General features: G+C 44.0%; 1 protein-coding gene across 5 annotated transcripts in view; it reads right to left on the bottom strand.

Annotated features, from left to right (window-relative positions):
• Positions 1-4686: 4686 nt before the first annotated feature.
• The window catches only part of LOC116946148 (sodium-driven chloride bicarbonate exchanger-like), a 76319-nt gene continuing 61366 nt past the window's right edge, over positions 4687-19639 (bottom strand). For 3 of the 5 annotated variants that reach the window (XM_076070632.1, XM_032961052.2, XM_076070633.1), the window contains 10 exons: positions 18451-18612; positions 17536-17649; positions 16796-16957; positions 15826-16077; positions 15581-15649; positions 15106-15279; positions 14213-14344; positions 13097-13197; positions 12793-12900; positions 4687-8734 (listed from right to left, as the gene is read on the bottom strand). In XM_076070632.1, the coding sequence (XP_075926747.1) occupies positions 8665-8734; positions 12793-12900; positions 13097-13197; positions 14213-14344; positions 15106-15279; positions 15581-15649; positions 15826-16077; positions 16796-16957; positions 17536-17649; positions 18451-18612 (1344 nt within the window). In that variant the 3' untranslated portion in view covers positions 4687-8664. Of the gene's footprint in view, positions 8735-9373; positions 9416-9778; positions 9853-12792; positions 12901-13096; positions 13198-14212; positions 14345-15105; positions 15280-15580; positions 15650-15825; positions 16078-16795; positions 16958-17535; positions 17650-18450; positions 18613-19639 lie in introns of those variants that run through there. The other 2 variants (XM_076070637.1, XM_076070635.1) reach the window with 2 other exon arrangements.

The following is a 19639-nucleotide window of genomic DNA, read 5'->3' as shown; positions in this document are numbered from 1 at the left end:
GGGCATAATTCACACGCAAACCACCTGCCTTATACCACGAAGCCGAAATGCACGTAACTAGCACCGGTGTTTTGTGGATGCTACTTCATGTGCCCGAGAGGCCGTATTGGCACTGCCTGCTCAAATATTCATAGCTAAAGGCGGTCAAATCCAGCCCCCATTTGGCTAAGAGTTAATCTCTCCATATACATTACCTTTGAGGCCCTGCATTTTTGTTTATGTAGATAGCAAAACCATATGATCTACTACTGCACTGGCGTTTTTAGGTCAAAATAATTTGCAATAAATCACAATTATGCCCCCCACTGCTCAGGTGTCAAGTCGAGGTGATGACATTTACAACTGACTTGCTCTTGTCACAACAAAATGCATCGTTTATCTTTCGCATTGCATCTCCCTCGAGTTAGTTTTAATGGGGAGACTGGCAGATTTTTTTAAAGGCACACAAAAGGCGGTCATTAATGTCATCCAATGTTCCTGATTTTTAAAACGTCAGCCGTTACGTTGGGTTTGCGGCTGTATATTTTTTGGCTAAAACCCAAGGATACTGGACCGCACGAATGTTTTGATGTATTGGAGTTCAACTTACTGGTGGGAAACATTTCACGGTTGTTACTCACTGTATCCATTCGGTGTCTAAACAAAGCTTCTACTCTTAAATACACTTCTGCCACGCAGCAGTAGCAGCAGTCACCAGAAACATACATTATTACCTGGTTGCGCATTTACCTATGTGGCCCCGTTAGCCACTGAAGGTGTCAATTTTAAATCCAGATGACCACCAATTAAAACATTGCGCTCAAGAATTGAAACCTCAACATCCAGTGAAACGTTGGATCATTTATATAATTTATGCCAGAACTACTACAAGCGCCCAATTTTAAGTAAGGAACGGTGGAAAACGCATTGACATGTAGAGGTCAGAATACATGGCCATGACGGTGATTATAATTTTCAAAGCGTTGTCCCATGCTGTTATATTAAAAATAAAACTTGCTGTGTATCAATGTTACTGAAACAGGCACACACACAACAACAACAGCCAGTAACAACAACAGCAGCTGAGGGCGGACATCCTAATTAACAAACTGAAGACATCACAACAGCGATTATAATTGCACAGCAGCTTGCGTCAGTGCGGAATGTAAAGTGCACTTGGCAATCTCCACAAGTTGTGTTTGTGGAAACTGGGGATTCAAAATTGACTTATTTGAGATGCATTTTCCACTGCTGTTATGGAAACAAACCTGGAACACAGGTGGACGCGTACACATGCACACAACAGTAGCCGGTGCAATACGTCAACTTAATGCATACATTTCACACGTGGTTCGTACAATACACACACAACTGATACATGCATTATACATAGTTAATTGAGTACACACACACACATACGATGCACACAAAGACAAAGCCCACCCCCCCACCCCGTATAGTCTTAACAGTATGTTAAGGCTCGCCTTTGTCTCACTCGTACCGATGTTTACACATCGCACCAGCAAATCATTGTGAAGCAGAGTCGACCTCGATGCACACAACATCGCACGGTCAACAGCTTACACATTACACACTCGCATATCCTATACAGTTCATACATTACAGTACAGGCACACTGTAGTTCAGAAAGTGAGTTACATCACACACTGCGCATCGCATCGAAAGAAAAATAAACAAACCCCATTCAAATCATTTCCGATAAAGAACAAAAGCGGCCGCTGCTGCTGCATTCATCATCGTCTGCATCATCATCATCTGCATCATCGTCGTCTGCATCATCGTCTGCATCACCATCATCGTCGTCTGCAGCATCATCTGCATCATCATCATCATCATCGTCTGCATCATCATCATCATCGGCAAGAGCACGCGGCCTCCCAAAACTTCGGACCCCGTACCTGCGACAGGGACCCACGCCATCGCCGCCACGGTCCAGGGAATGAGCGCGCCAGCCATCACCATCATCACCACCATCATCAGCATCACCACCGTGACCATCACTCGGCGAACGATTCGCTAAAAATCACGGCTTCCCCCCCCTCCCGCCTGTGCTTTCGTCCCCCCACTCCTCCTCCTCCTTCTCCTCCTAACCGGACTGTATGGGAGGGTATAGGAGGGAGGACCTTTAACCACGAATCTTCCCACACGCCGGTTGATCAACAACGGAGGATGTTGACCTCGGCTCGGCTCGGTGGTTGTGATTATCGTGGCGGGATGAACGATGCTGTGGGATGGTGGAGGAGGCTCTCGAGAAGACGTCACCGCCACGTTAAACCCCTCCCCAAACAAACCTCCTCCTCCTCCCTCACGTATCCAACAAAAGGCCGTCCAAGCAGAAATGTTTTCGCTATCCGCAACTCGACCGCACGCACACAAACACACAAAAAAATGCATCAGCGGCGTTATTTATGGTCGAGCGAGTGGAGCGGCGGGGTATATATATAAGTGATTAGCGGAACCGCGCGCTTTGAAACTGGACGTTTTTTTGTTGTTTCGTTTGTTGTTTTTTGTGTTATATTGCCGGCCACGGCGAACAACAATTCGTGAGCTGGCTGATATCCGAACCGGTTCCTGGGTGTGATCCTCCACCGCTTAACCAAGCAGCACCACGGAACCAGCGTGGTCGCAGTACCCTGGGCAACATACCCAGTGATCTCACGACAAGGGGACGCCGTGGGGTTTCAAAATCTTATCTCGTAGTTGTGAGATGGGCCCGTAAGCGGGTTTGGTCAGCTTTCTATCGGCGGCTGCAACGCCTACTTGAGACGGATTACTCGATCGGCGTTTAGCACGAAACTCAAAAGCTGTGTTGAATTGCTCAACCAGATGTATAAATAACCTTCGAGCCATAATGTCGGTTGTCGCAAAATTTCGAAACTTCTCGTGGCCCTTTGAGAGAACATGGAAAGTCCATCAGGCACCACATGTATTAACTTACGGTGGGGTTCCACCCAACAAGCGTCAAGGTTCAAGTTGAAAGATCAGGCTGGAACAGACTCGGCGTTTCATTAACTTCGGGTCAATAAAAAAAAAGTTTCACTAACTTGGCAGCCAACGAGTAGGTATCATCTGGAGACTGGTCCTCGTTATAGAGGAATGTGAAATGCGCACCACTAGAAAAAGAATGACCACCACCACCCCCTTCTGAATGCGGATTTAAATGGGTGTTTTTGTTTTTCATTAGGAAAACCAGTTTGATGAACTAATGTGCCCATGTATGGAAGCAGAACTTCTTTCGCACCGTACGTAGCCAACAGTGCTAATCGGAGGTGTCAGTCATGACGCCATCATGAAAATAGTGCACACCACATTCCGTTTTTTAATTGGTCGGTGTCAATTTAATCTCATATCCTTTTATTACGGATATTGATCTTGCTGATTAAAAATATAGGTCCAGGTGACCTGGGAAAACTTCTTGTTCCCAAAAGCAAACATCAATGATGTTACACAAAAAGTGGCACAGTTGAGGAAAAACATGTTTACGACTAATTCTACAAAACCATGACCAAATGTCAGGGAAACACGCCATTGTGTCACCGACACCATATTTTGGTTAAACATTTGGTCAACTGTTATTGAAACCGCTCTGTTAACTTCACTTGACACCCTGCTCAGATTTACAGTAGCTGCAATATTGATAGACTGGCCTTCATGGGAATATGGAATTAGCACCCGCTGGCTCAGAATCAATGTGGCCAAGTGGCGCCCCCTTTCGTGTTTGAACAGGGAGACACTTGGGACTCGAATTGAACGGTTCGGGCCGCCCTCTGGTGGCCTGATGAAGTATGACGCCATAATAAATACAGTACTGGTATAGAAATAGGTTTAACCCTTTTAACTGGCGCAAAAACCGACACCTTTATTCAAGGCATCATGTATGCAATAACCACAACACAAGCAGTCAAAATGCAAACAAACGAGACAACTCAGTGCATATTATTATCAGAGTTGTCTCTTTTGTTTGCATTTTGACTGCTTGTGTTGGGGTTATTGCACACATGATGCCTTGAATAAAGGTGTCAGTTTTTGTGCCAGTTAAAAGGGTAAAACCTATTTTTATATATCTTGTTACTGGCAAAAGGAGGTCTCATAATGTAAATACAGTACTGTGTATATGCAATGCCAACTTGCATTATAATTATCAATGACATTCTGGTCACTTATTTGGCTCCATATTCTGGGCAGAGGTGCAACGGGGGGGGGGGGGAGGTTAAATAGGGGCAATTCCCCCTCACCCCCACCCAAAATTTCTAGATCGCCTTTGTAGCATAGATACGTACCATTTATTTTTATTTATTTTTCACTGATAAAACATTGCGGTGACTGATTCACGGCATTACATTTATTGATGTATTGTACTGTGCATTGTACTTTAGATGCATTAAATAAATCGTAGAAAAGTTAATGTATATGCAATCACTATTGTCAACTGAAATGAGTGACTTTGTACAATTTGGCCCCTCAATAATGTTTAGCTAGTTGTGCCACTGATTTTAGGCACGATTTTAAACATTTGAACGCGTCGCTACGGTACAGTGAATAATAACTGTGTGGACTGCGTCTTAACACCGATATGACATGGTATGGTAATCATTAAAATGCAAGTAATGCACAATTTCCCAATAACCACTGACCATTTGTCACTGCGCAAAACGGTCCTTCACACAATGAATAAATAATCTCTGGTGCGATTCCCCCGAACGGTTTATTGCTTTTATAAGTGGAAACAGATTTCCTAGGGCTGGTATTACAAAACGTAAACACGGCTGAAACTACATCGGCATTGAAGGCAGCAGAGTTCTCATCACAGAAACACACAACAAGGTAGATGCCCCCTTCACTTGACTGTGGCACCAGTCCTCGGTGGGCAGCAATGGATTGAGAGGACCTGCCAGGCTCAAGCACTGAAGCCCTATATATTTTTTTTACAGATTACCACAATAAATGCCGAGACGTCTATTTTCTGTGGGGATGAGATTCACACACGTTAACAACCATTGCTGATTACTCACTTGCTTCACTTCATATATAGTAATACTTTTTCACAAAATGAATGTCAATTACAACAGTTTATCGTTTCTATAATTGTCGCATATTTACTTTTAACATTTCAGCAGTAACGACGTTATAAAAATATCAAACATTCAGCTATAACAATTCTAATTCCATCACCCAACTCCTATAAATGGACTCTGCAGGAGTTACAATAGAACCACATTAGCAACTGGAGCACTCATTTGGGCAATAACCAACGACCAGACGCAACGACGACAGGCTTCCACCTGCAGTAGAACAAGTTAGCCACACGAGCAAAATGCAACGGGACAGAAAATTGCACATCACAAGCAGACACGGGGCCATGCAATGAAACCAGGATGAAATGTGAGGCTTACACTGCACGTACCGCATGTGCAAAGAAAAAAAACACCGTCCACTACTGCGTGAAACGAATTAAGAACCTAAAAGATGAGCTACTCGTAATAACAAACTTACCCATTTGCCGTTCTCGTTGCTGCCATACAAATGCAGCATTTTCTCCAATTGTATTAACCAATCGTTTATGTTACGGCTGTAACGTATGGATAAACTTGTGCACATATAATGGAGCTGGCTTTCTAGGATTTGACGAAGCATTAAATTAATGGATTGAGCTGGCAATGGTGTGCAAGCACAGGCCAAAGACACCTCCGGCATTGATAACAATGCCCAAAAAAGGTGCCACTGCCAAAAAATGCCTGCCCATTGTATATATTGCTATTGTACGGCAGTGTAAATGGCAGTCGTGAGGCGGATTTAGTCTGAATAAGCAAATGGGTTAGAGAAAAAACCATGCCCTTCATCACTTAACATCATTGGTTCCCAACACTAAATTTGGAAATATATATTTGGTACTGGATCTTTCTTTCTTGTCTTGGTAAAATTATTACATTGACCAATACAGTACTTTTGGGTATTATTGGTCAGTTGCGTAATATCTATTTTAAAGCGACATTTCCCCATAGCTTTCAATGGATATCAGTGTGAATCAAAGGGTCATTTTATGCAGTTGGCCAAAGGCCTTCAAAGTGGAAAAAGAGAATTCTGGTTTTCCTCCTCTGCTAGGCACATGGGTTTTTACTTACAGGAGAAAGCATAAGCCAATAGCGATGTCCAAGCGCTTGGCTTCTGATTATTACTGCAGGTAACCAAACAAACTAGCCAACATGTCCACACTTACAGAACACTGCTCTCATTTTGATTCATCGAATAGCTTACAATAATGCTGTGCAAACAAAATTCATCCAGCAAAATAAAACGTTGAATAAATAAAACATAATAAAATTCAAAGTTAAAAACAACATTTCTTCGTTCAATGTTCACCTCAACTTTTGGAGTACCATCAAACGCACTTGAGAAAGAGTTGTGCCGTTCACTGCAGGGCCTTGACTACAAGACACTTACACTTAAATAGGTAGGAAAATACTTGTTTTTTCTGAAACACACGTATACAACAGCGTCAAACATACATTCTCAGTAAATAATGTGTAATGCGAGATTAAGCAGTCTATTGATTCACGCTGTGATAATTTCGTTACAAGCAGACAAGTGATTGCAATGCGTGACCTTCAAAACTTCGGATATAACATGGTAACAATGGAAATATGCGAGAGCACCAATAACCTTGAGAAATAGGATTGTGGGAAAAACTCTTAAAATGAGGTGGAACACACTGACAGCTTTGGTAGCAGGAATGCCTTGCGGTGTGTATACATGCCAGTCTTTTTTTTGCAATGGCAAGTTCCATTTCCACCTCCTGACATGGAAAGGCATCGTCAAGATTTACTGTCGATTGCAAATGGAATATTAAAATACCCTGTGACATAATTTATCAAGAGGACGCCAATGATTGCTGGTATCAGTCTAATTTTAAACAAGAATATTACACCTTCAGAATTACTCACTCAACTGGTGAAATAAAACAACGCAATTGATTCCCGCAGAAATTTTAAACCACAAAAATCTTACGTTTGTCAAAGGAAATTGGTACTTTCACAATCTTACATTGCACCTGCCGACAACAAGATTTTTCAGCTACCACATCAAGATGAGGCTTCAGTGTATTTTACAAATATCAGTTTACTCTGTGCCACTGCCTATCAAGTAATCAGTCTCAGTGTTCTAAGCGAAAGCTTTCTCTTATGCCTTAAGACATTTTCTCCATGCACTGTACATCAACATATTGTTTGACCTCGTGTAATTGTATGAACGTAACAAATGGGCTCTGCTTTATCACACTCGGAAATGTAAATCCATACGATCACGTCTAAAACACTAACACTGTAAGCGTAAACTAACAGAACACATACTCTTTAGTGGCCTTGAAACCTACATTTCATGATAACGGGTTCCAGACTACTGCACTGTTCAACCAGGAAGGCTTGTGATGCCATGGCAGTCAATCAGGTATATGGGACACTGTGGAACGTCCCCATAAATAATAGCAGGCAAACCAAGAGTGTGTGATGTCTCAATCACCAGTTTGAAGTATGCTCTTTTGCACATTTGAGTGTAATATGAGCAAAATCAGGCAGGACTCAGTTTATTTCCAAATGAGCAACCCTAGTTGAATGAATGAACCATATTTTAAAGTGGTACTGCATTGGCAGTGGTGCAAAAGCACAAATAAAAAAAAACCTCACATTTATTGACTTTGCCCTGAAAGGAAAATATTTATAATCGGTGATGATTAGGGAAAATGGCGCCTTTTTAATCGATAATTTCATAGAATAAGTCAGATGTCCTAACACAGCATTTCCACTTGCAGATGCCAATTTAACCACCTTGTAAGATAAACATTGTTAAATTGCAAACATATGAAACCGGCTGAGCAATGTGAGCTTCTGCATGGTGAAAAAAATATATTATCAACATCATAATCATCTACAAACGTTCCCAACACCCTGTCTTTCATCCAATTTCAAGCTCAAAAGGTGACCTCGTGTTATGACAGTCCAACCGCACAAAAAAAATCTGTTCTTCTCATCTTTATTTGAACAAGATAGATATTATTACTGAACTACGTCGAAAAGATAATGGTGCAGTAGCTTCAAACTTTGCTAGTGAAAATAAAGTATTTGAAATGTATTTCGGTGACTTTTTTTGTTTACAAAGGTCTGTAACTTGGTTCAAGGAATCTAAAAACATTAATTTTTATGGCTTGACAAAACTGTCATTTTTAAAACTTGCAGTGGACAAGAGTGTATACACCTCACTTTGTGTGAGGCAATGCATATTTAAATTGGTGCAAGTGAATTATTACATTTTAGCGTGATCAAATTGTCATGAACAAAAAATAGTAAAGTATCATTCACATGTTGACAGGAAAAGGCAGTACATGCCAAAATGTGGCAGAAAAATGGCTATATCGCCACCATTTTTTGGGAGATTTAACAATTTTTTGACACTGAATAACAGTGAATACTACCTTCCGAGGAACAGGTGAATTATACTCAACGACTCAATAGATTCTCAAACATGGCTGCTGAACTGCAATGTGTAAAAAGTGCCAGATAAGAGAGAATCCAACAGTTTGGCTGAATTGGATGACGATGTGGACCCTTCCAGGCATCGCTTGCGAGCCTCAAGTCTCGCGTCCCGGATCCACGTGCTGAGCTGGTCACCTATTCACACCGATGTCTCGGTTTGAACGCCGAACCTCTTGTCCTTGTGGCCATCCAGTCTAAAACGCTCTTGGCTACAAGGGAGCAAAGGTGAGATAGTTACAGCAACAAGGTCCGCGCACAGGCAATCGTCATCAATAACACACACACGGACATTTCCATGCATAATTTGTTAAGAGAGCAACATTCAAGCAATATTGAAATGAATGCATTTGCGGTTTACATTTGTTGCAAAGCACACTAATGCACCACAAGTTCAAAGCAAATTATACATAAATAGGGAGATTACATTGTTCATGCACTGTGGATGACTTTGACGCTCAGTATTGCTTTTTATTCCCAGTGCACCATCTGATCACTCATGTGATTGTCAAAATCGGAGCACAAAGGGTGCGGCAGACTGATAAGAATTCACGACTCACAGAGCTTCTCATCTCGTTCATCACTAACTTCCCCCCCCCCCCCCCCAGATAACGATTGCCTGCACAGTGTAATGGACAGGAGGTGCACATCGTGTACAAAGTCTGGCGACAGAATGTCGCTACCGTCAAACGAAAGGAACCCAGGCGAGACGATCATGCAAAGGTAGTTTACTGTCATTCAAGCATTCACTAGGGAGGTCACCTCACAAATGCACTGTGGCTCACATGCTTGCAAGGCATTATTGATGCAAAGTTTTCAAGTCATTTACTGAGTGCGCAACACCAACTTACCTATGCAGGCCGCAATTCTAAATGGGGCATGGGGTAGATGGGCTGATAATATAGGGATGGGATACGCTCGTCAGAAAGAAAATCTCGAACAACAAATGTTTATAACCGTGCTCTTTAACATGTACACTATGACAATATTGGATAATGCAAACAAATGCATGTAATAATTGCACATGTACAGCCATTGTCAGCCCACTGTTAGACGAAAACTAAAACTAAACTATTTTATTTACCAGGTAAAGCCCACTGAGCTATTAGCTATTGTCCAGAAACGACCTGGCCACAAATGATAGCTCAACCAAGTGTCTTATCACGTGTGGACATTTATAACAGCCAACTAATCTAAACACACTTTTCTAAATGTGGAGAGAAAAAACTGGAGGATCCAGAGAAAAAAAACCTTACGGGACCACGGGGAGAGACACCGCAAGCTCCAAATATACAGCAGGCGTCAGGGTCGTGACTGAACCCACAACCTCCTGCATACCAGGCGAGGGAGACAACATCTCGCCACCATGGCACTCCTCCGCATGCCTTATAGGCCGTGAGGAATATTTGACCATATTTGTCATGATGGTTATTGCGAGTTGGTCAAAGTGGGGGGAGTACAGAACAATTAATTTTGCTGCATTGCCCCCTCTACTACCCACAATGCCTATAACACACAGTGGTGCTAACCCATTCAAGCACAAACCAGACTCCATTCTGCTTGGCTTACAAGATCCGTCACGCATTTAGTACATATGGATTGGTTTAACCCATGTTAAAGAAGCGCTGCAAATGAACGGTTACAATGATGCATAAATCAACAGGGGATTGAATACCAAAACCAAATCAAATAACAAGAGCATTGAAACTGCTCAAGTAATTAAAACGATCAAAATACCATACATTGCAGGAGTAACTAATAAACTAGCCAGATGTTTGGACAAACAAAACATCCGAGTCAGATTGGCACGGTACATAAAATGCAGAAATTAATATCTGGCACAAAAGATGTATTACCGAAGCTATCAACAGAAGGCGTGTACTACACGTGTGGTAAATGTTGTTGGGCAAACAGGACGAATGATCAGCACGAGACTAAAAGAACATCAGAGAAATATTAAATTATCCCAAATACAACTGTCAGAAGTAGAAGAACACGCGTGCCAACAAGGACACTCAATTGACTTTTTATAATTTTGAAGTTTAGTGCAAAACTAGCTGCTGCTGGACAAGACTAGTTAGAGAATCTATCGAAATTGAAAGAACTCAAAATAACTTTAACCGTTCGGATAGCTACCGCCTTAGTGCTGCGTGCAAGCAAATAAACAAATAATACATTATTGGAATGCATGCCTACAAAGGGCAACGTACTTCAATAGGGATTACCGTTGGTAGGGCTATTTTAATACAAACAATAGACAGGAAGGACAAGTTCAAAGGGCTCGCATAATGCACACGCATAATGTACGTTGCCTCAGTAATCCCCCCAGCCCCCAATGTGCGAGACCGCAGAAGGGTGGTCAACACATCTACGCCTCTATGTAAGGAACGAAACGGTAAGACTTCTCCACAAATCTGGCTGTCGTTTAATGAAGCGAGTTGTAATTACTGACGAAACCTCGTACTCAGATTGTAAATGTTGTGGCTTGGCTCTCCAACACACCGGTGTGCTGTACTAGTGACGAATTGGCCACGTTCTGTTTACGTGACAACCATTACTAGTTGGCGGTGTCGGGTGGTGGCGGGTTTTAATGGCACATTTATATATTTACGTGCTCTAACCCAAAAACCTCTAAGATGGATACATATGTGTAGTGACATCGCGTGATGCCACTGTGTAATGCCGGCCCTGGAGAGGCACGGCGTGCGATGTAGCGACATCGCGGGCACCACGTGGATGTGGGTGCAGTACCGGCCCTGGAGGGGCTCGGTGAGCGCTTACTGACAGCGCTGGGTGGCACCACGCTCGGCGTGCAGTGCGGACCCCTACAGGATAGGGTGTGGGAGTGCCGGCCATGGAAATGGGGTTACTAAGGGCCATGGCACTCTGGTTGACCCCAGAGGACACGTGACCGGTAAAGTTTACACAGGGCCCCCAAGTGGGGGCTAGGGGTGGTCACGTGTCAGGTCGAGATCCTGCTAGAGCAGGGGTCGGCAACCTATGGCTCGCGAGCCATAGGTTATTTGCATCTTGCTCGCAAATAAATCTTAGCTGACATTTCTTAACATGATAAGTCTTATCGCAAATAAATCTTAGCTGACATTTCTTAACATGATCAATCTTATCATATAGGAATAGGTTTTACCCTTTTAACTGGCACATAAACTGACACCTTTATTCAAGGCATCATGATTGCAATGACCACAACACAAGCAGTCAAAATGCAAACAAAAAAGACAACTCTGATAATATGCACTGTCCTTGAATTTGATTGGTCCACACCCGAGACAGCTTTTCTTAGAGCCTAGTCTCCATTGGTGTTGGACCAAAAGACGCCAAAAGTGCCAGTTAAAAGGGTAAAACCTATTCCTATATCTTGTTTCTGGCAAAGGAGGTCTCATAATGTTAAAAACAATCTTATCATGTTAAGAAATTCCTCTGGACAGTCCGGTCCCTTCACCTGATGAAGGCCACTTGTGTTGTGGCCGAAATGTCGTGATTTTTGTTGTTTTATTTTTTACCTACGTGACTTTACCGAATAGAACCAAAGAGTAAGCTGTGGAAATGTTGTTAAATGTTAGTCTGTGGACTTGATTTGGTAATTCTGTTAGTTTAGTTGAAGAAAGCAGAGTTGAAAATGAGGTCGGCTCACAGTTTATGAATGTTGGTGTGAGGGGTGTACACTCCCTGCCTCCCCCCCCCCAGGTGAATGTTATTGCATACATAGAGAGTAGAGAGAGCCAATTACCATTTTCGGTCATCCTCAATGTGCTGCAGGCTCTATGAAATTTGTTAAATTATCTGAGTCTGCACCTTCATTCAGATTCGCAAAATTTGTCTCGTCATATTCAGTCACACTTTTTGGTCTTTGATGGGTAGTCATGGTCGACATCATGTTTGATTTGTCCACTCTCAGTCATCGCTGAATACAATTGAAAACTCTTCGTTGACAAATACTTTCGTCACTAAATCTTGTTAATAAAGTACATATCTCCTCTGTGTGTACCTGAGTTGATTTGAAAATAAAATACTTTTGAAGAAAAACAAATCTTGTTCGTAAAGTTACCACTGTGAAACATCCACATTGAAGGAGGCCTTAGTAACGGCAACCACTACACGCTCTACTGCCCCCACAGCGAACACATCTTTTTTGTGATACTGTGTTGGCAGCGGTGCACGAGCACAAATAACTAACACTCAAAACATGTCAATAACACTGCCTCAAGAGGGGGAATTACATACACTACTATAGTGATGTATGTGGCAATACCTCTTGGTTGCAGAGCTCTCCGCCTTCTCAGTGCTCCCAGTCACCGCCCTCCACATGGACGTCTTGTCCATTTCCTGTGAGATGTTGATGATGGATGGGTCCTCGTGACTACACTCACGGTGGGGTGGGGGAGCAATGTGGGAGTCAGGGCGGAGAGGGCCGGGTCACATCCAGCGTTCAAATACATTATTATAACTGCGATTTATTACTGTAACACATACTGCTGTTTGGTTCAACGCAGGCATGTTGTGTTGGTTGTGTGAACAGGGGCACACGGAGCGGAACCTGCATTGGCTGCACTCACCTGTACTTGATGCTTTTGATGGGGATGTTGAGAACGTCCCCCCCTTTCAGGGGCAGCTGGACGGTGCCCACGTCAGACACTTCAATGATTCCGTCGGGGTCCTGCAAGGGCACAACCATACGCAATATATATAAAGACAAAGATCCCCCATGTAGGCTGCAACAGACTGTATGGACAAGTGCTGTTAGCAAGAACCTATGAAGGCTGGAACAGCACACGAGGGGGTGGGTGGCCAACACTATGCCCGGCCGCCTTTGTCTTCCTGGTGGCTATGCTTACACACCGAACCAGGTACTCATTTGAGGCTGAGTGGACACAGGGGAGGCCCAGGACCGATTCAGAAAATCGTCAGTGGTGTTGGCCATGAACGGGAATCGAATTCTGGTTGCCAGCTACACTCCTCACAATATATACACACACACACTCAAAACTTTTTTTGTTAATCACAGATCAGTCGCCTCTTGATTACAGTTACAATGCTACGAGCATAGTTACTGTTGCCATGACAGTCACTCATTGATTCTTCCACCCATGTTGAGGACTGTCGTCTCATCCATACTGTGTTCAACCACCACACTTGCAGGTCACAATAATTATTTTTTTTGCCTCTTCCCTTGCACTGTTCAACTTTAGAATTCCTTCCCATTGTTTCTAGATCCGTGCTCAATTCAAGAAACGCATTAACTTATCAATTACACATTTAACAGTGTTGGCTTGTTGGTAGCCATTGGACCTGTGCTTAGCAATTGTGATGGAAAAAAATTTGTCACGCAGTGACTCCAGACCTATAATGCAAAGTGGCCAAGAACAGAGGGATATATTCATGGTAACTGTGAAAGAGGTGGACAAGCTTCTTGAATCAAGTTATGATGGAAAGACAGATTTGGACAGGGAGTTCCTGTGCGAGGACAAAAATAGCTGGAAAATGAGCTCCGTCTGCAACGAGGGCAGCTGTGTGCCAGTGTGGATGACAGCGGTCGGCCAAGTGTGGAAACCGTATCCTCGAAATAAAAAAGTCGAGGAAGCGGCTCCTGAGAGAGCAACAGCGGCGAGCGGCGCGAAACATCTCGACCTCGCATCGTGCGGGCACGCGGGTGCCTCCCCAAAACTGCCCACCTCGTCCTTGTCATCGTCGTCATCTTCGAGGGTCTTCTTCTTGCTCTCGGGCATGAGGTCGTCCAGCCAGCTCAGCTCGTGGTTGGTGAAGCACAGGTCCATCAGTTTCCGGATGAACACCAGCGCAAGCACCTGCACACAGAGTGGCACACACCCCACGGCAACGTGCAAGCGCACAGGGAGATGATGTTACAACACCATCGCCCGCCACTATAACAATAATAATGACATTATATATAGTGAGTGTCTGTGGCTGGGACAAACAAAACAAGGTCCAAATATCCCATTTATCTATGCAGAAATGCTTAACAGTCATATATTTTTTTTTCTGAAAGGGTCATTCATCTGATACATTTGAGCTCTAAGACGATTTGCTATAACAAATTAAATTAAACAAAATAAATAGATGTTTAGTGCATATTAAATGTTAGCGGGCATCGGTTTGCTGCAACGCTGAGCCTGGTTTTATTCATGAGTGGTGGAAACCTGGTTTGAATTCAAGGCTCTCAGGGGTGAGCGCTCTGAGACACCCTGAGGCACCCAGCCAGATATTTCAATGAATGCACCGTAAAAAAAAGATCGGCATCCAAAATGTTTTTCTTAAGAGTGCGGTGCAATCAATCGTGACACTGAAAACCAACTTGCCCCACATGAGGGGTCAGACCTTCCCAGATAATTCTCATAAAGCCATGGCCGTCCAACCCTTTTTAAGTGCAGGCCACATTGAGAATCTCCTAAACTCTCTGAGGCCCGAGAGGGTCGCGTACCACCGGTGCTCGCAAGCCTGTCAAATCCACGCTGCGGGCTCCTTCCTGCCCGCAGGCCGTCGGTGGCATCGCACCCACGTACTAACGAAGCTGGGCGAGCGGCGGACCTAAACAGTGCTGCGGTACCATGATGGGGAAGACGATGGCGGCGGGCGATGCCTTGATGACCCAGAGCAGCACGAGGCAGGAGACCTGGATGACGGTGAACAGGTGCACCTTGCGCAGCGGCACGTGGCGCAGGTAGATGAAGTCGGGCTGGTGTTTGGCCGGCATTCCGAACAGCTTCAGCCGGTCAAACAGCTGTGGTCATAGGCAAATGCACTGAACTGGGTAAAATGCGATGTGGCATACTTCGGGCTCACAATCAGAATGGTGAGCGAGGAGAGACAAGTTTTTTTTTAAAGAATGTTAAAGCGCATGCTGCAGTAGAATAACTTTTTTTTCTCTGAAGGAAGGCCATTGCCAAAAGATTTTCCACAATGTACTCTATTCACATTTCAGTGCTACTGATGCGTGTTTATGGTCAGTTGTGAAAGCAACGATAACTCCAAAGTTATTCGTTCGCACTGATTCACGATGTTCAGGGTTCGTCATCTCCCACCTGGATCCCACGCAGGGAGGAGGCGCCCATGTACAGGAACACACCGTAGAGCACAGGCATGGGGATGAACTGTTAAGAGAAAGGTGCACAGACGATGCAGATTTGACAACACCTCGACATTATAGAGAATTTACCAAAGGTCAATGACCTCTGCAACAAGGATAGTTAAGACCCTGTGACATCACTCGCAAAAGGGAGCCATTGGGTGCGTGTGTCACTAATTCAGTGAAGGCCACCTTTCTTACCTTGAGCACTGTGGTCATGAAGACAGAGCAGCCCATGAGCAGGAAGATCATGAGCCCCGTGAAGCGCTGCTCGCGGATGCCCAGGAATTTGGGCTGCTCGCCGGGCGCGGAGCACTCCGACTCGAGCTTGAGGCTGTTGACGTGCGAGATGGAGAGCACCGTGGCCGCCACGAACCAAGGCAGCCCCATGATGGAGCACACGCCCAGCATCAGCGCCACGCACAACAGGTCCAGGTGGTAGCCGCAGCCCTTCTGCGTGTGCGCACGCGTGGGGGTGCGCGCGTTTGGGTGCAAATTTAGGCGTGCGTGAGTGTGAGGGTAGAAGCGCGGCATTGTGTGTGCGAGTAGGCGAGCGTGTAGATGTACGTGTTTGACAGTGAGGGTTCCGAGTGTGCAAATGCACGTGTGGGCGTATGTGGGCGTGTGTGGGTGTGCGTACATATGAGTGAGCAAGTGTGGAGTTGTGAAAGCGCCGGTGTGTTCATGAGGTTGTTGAATGTATAATTGTGTGTGTGTGTGTGAAGTTTCTCGTGGATTCGTATGGGTTTGTTTTTTGGAACAAAACACAGGCACAATGAGTAGACATTGGCATGAAATGCAGAGAGCTGATCATTACCAGTTACTTTAATGGCCTTGTCAATGCTGAAGTAAAGTTCCAAATGAATGAGGCATGTGTAGAAAGTTGTCTGCATGAAGCATATACATTATTTTTCGAGGTCATCTCTGGAAAGAAAAGCTCACCCTTATCTCAAAAAAGTCAAAATGTACACTTGCTCAAATGAGCGTCAGGTGGTGCTCATCTCCATAGGCAATGTTTCGTGTGCAAAGAAAATCTCACATTTCTGTGTCTGGGAGGCAATTCCTCCAAAGGATGCTTACACTGTTGACTTTCCACAAAGTGGTACTTGTTGAACCAGCACGTGATTTGCCAGCCTATCAGCGGTGCGGTGTACGCTGGTGGAATGCACACCTTGAGCTTGTGCTCCTTGCGGTTGATGATGACGGCCGTGATCTGCTGATCCATGAAGATGAGGATGGTGCAGAGCAGGGCAGGCACCAGCGCTGCCGGGAAGGTCCACCAGGGGTTGGTTCCAATGGGGTTCACGAACCAGCCGCGGTCATCGCGTGTTGGCTGTTCATGAGGATTGCACGGGTGAGACATTGCCTCCCATAGGTTCTTTTACCAGTACCCCAATGGTCAGTGCCCTTCTAAAGAATCTTGCATTATTATACCCACATTTGTCTGTCAACCTGTTAGCGTGACTCGCCTGTTTTCATCTCGGTGCGTGAAATGTTTCTTGGCTTACCCACTGCTCAAGTGCTTTGCTCTCTTATTGACATTGAATTGTGTTTGTGCAATAGTTTTCCTTTCTCGTGTGAACACAGTTGCTTTTGTACCGATTTCTATTTGCTTCATTGGTGTATTTTATTTCGTTTTTCTTTTGTCATTTTGGTGACTGAAGTAACTCTTGTAAATGGTAACTTGAACAAAATATGGTTTGTTAATGTGCTGGACCGGATTCGTGCATGGATATAAAGAGAAACAAAAACTAATATGAATTTGTAAAAATGTACATAATTATAAATATGCAGAAGCTGCAACCAACATTTCTGGTTCATGGTAAGAATTGAGGAAGGCATATCGAGACCTGTAAGCAACAAACACAATCCAAAAACGATGACGTGTGGTTCACTTGTCGATCGCAGTACCTTAAATTCACTGGGGACCTTGAGTTTTGGGGACGGGATCCCCAGAGCGTAGTCAACCAGCACCATGGACAGGATGGTGAGGAACACGGCAAAGTCACTGACCGTTGATCGGACCTGGCACACAGGGGCACAGAGATCCACTCAGTCATTTCCCTGTAAGATGTTATACAGATGAAATTTAAGTCTAAACAGAGTGTTCGCAATGTTGAATAATTATTTTTGTGGCGAAAAATGCTTCAGAATAGAATAAGGAAGCACCAGTTATAAATGTGTTTTTATCTCAACAGATTGTGGAAATGGCAGATACCACACATGCTGCACTCAAGACGGCAGGGTTGAGAGTTGCCACTAATTAGTGCCAAGGTCACGAATGTGTTTGTTTCACATATGTACGCACAAGCGTACAAACACAGCTAAAGATCTTCATTTAGCCTAACATTTAGCCCGATGGGCTAAATGTTAGGCTAAATGGGGATCTGTGGTATCTGCTAATGGCAACGAAACCAAATTAGATCACAGCGTAACCCAAGCACGAGAGATTAACATAATAGGGTAACACAAACATCTGTTAGTGAGAGCACACAAATAACACTCGCACCGCACACTCAAAAAATGTACACACACAAAAACAACACGCACAAAAACACAAACAACATACACCCACACGCAAGACACACAGCATACATGCTCACGTACATGAAGCATCACGTGCATAAAAACAGATGCAAATACTAAACAAAAAATCAACTCGCAGCACATTCACAAAGAGTGTACAGACGCACAAACGCACAACGGAACAGCACACAAACAAGTTCCAACCGCGTAACTTTGTAATTCAGGGGGTGAGACAAGGGCGATTTATTTACATTTATTTTTGGCCGCCATTCTGTGCAATTTCTATAAATTGGGACGGACCTTGGTAGGGAAATAGCGCATGGTCTTGAACTGCTTGAAGAAGGCGGAGAGGAAAACGGTGCAGAAGAAGAGGATGACGGACCAGAAGAGCACGTCAGGCACGAAGGGTCCGTGGTGTCCGCACGCCGAGCCCACAAAGTCCCCGTGCAGCTGCTGACAAGTCTGCTCTCACACGCAGAGCATACGAGTCCCATTATTTCATTTAATCAATATTATTATTGCACTTTTTTTTTTACCCAGGAAGGATTAAGTCTTCAGACTCTCTACTCTTTGGTTCTATTCGGTAAACTCTTTTTTGTCGAGAGGGTCCTGTCAAGTCTTTTTTTACAGCAGGGGGCGATGTTGCTGTTGTAATCCATTGAGCAGTTTGAATGACATTTTTCAGCAATTGGATGTTTGGCCAATACTAATTAAAATTCATGTTTTCACATCTTTTTTGCTTTTTTGCTACGGGAGGAAACTGGAGAACCCGGAAGAAACTCTTGCAGAACAGAGGGATTACAAACTCCACACCGACAGGCACCCGAGTCGGGAATCAAACCCTGGAAGTTCTTCTTGTGAGGCACGGGTGTTTTCATTGCAACACCCTCCTGCTGCACCAGTAACTCCCCAGTGACACCATGCGCCTCCCCAATAATTGGAAATGTAACACGCAACACCATGGGTTATTTATATCTACACCTGGCCAGCAGACCATGTACCATTTAATTCCATGTATAGTTCAATGAATTGTCATGGTTTGGAATAAAAATTTCATTCATGATGTGATTCTGCTTTTTTTCCTTCCCATTGGGCTTGTTTCTAATAATAAACAATCTCATAGAGAGTAAGTGAATCAGAATTAATTTCACCACCCCAATGAGTCAATTAATAATGTATTGTGAGCTTAATAATTACTCTCATGGATAAATTGCTACACCCCTGCTGGTCAAGGTTTTTTGTTGATCACTTCCACCCCAGTTGGATACCTGATGAAATAAGTTAACATCAGTATGGGGTAAAAAATCAGCTGGACATGACACTGGCAAACAATACCCCCCTGTCCCAACTTCAATTGGTTCTCGCTAACTGCACTTGTCCCAACCAGCTGTGGAGGCTACAAGTGAAACCTTAATTTTTGAATGAATTATGCCAATGTTGGCTCAGCGATATCTGAAATTTTAAGGTTTGCCAGCAGAGGGTGCTGTGT

Source organism: Petromyzon marinus, chromosome 2 (genome assembly GCF_048934315.1).
Source record: "Petromyzon marinus isolate PM22_M1 ecotype Great Lakes invasive population chromosome 2, UKy_Petmar_22M1.pri1.0, whole genome shotgun sequence".
Lineage (NCBI taxonomy): Eukaryota > Metazoa > Chordata > Hyperoartia > Petromyzontiformes > Petromyzontidae > Petromyzon > Petromyzon marinus.
This window is presented reverse-complemented; position numbering and strand designations above follow the sequence as displayed.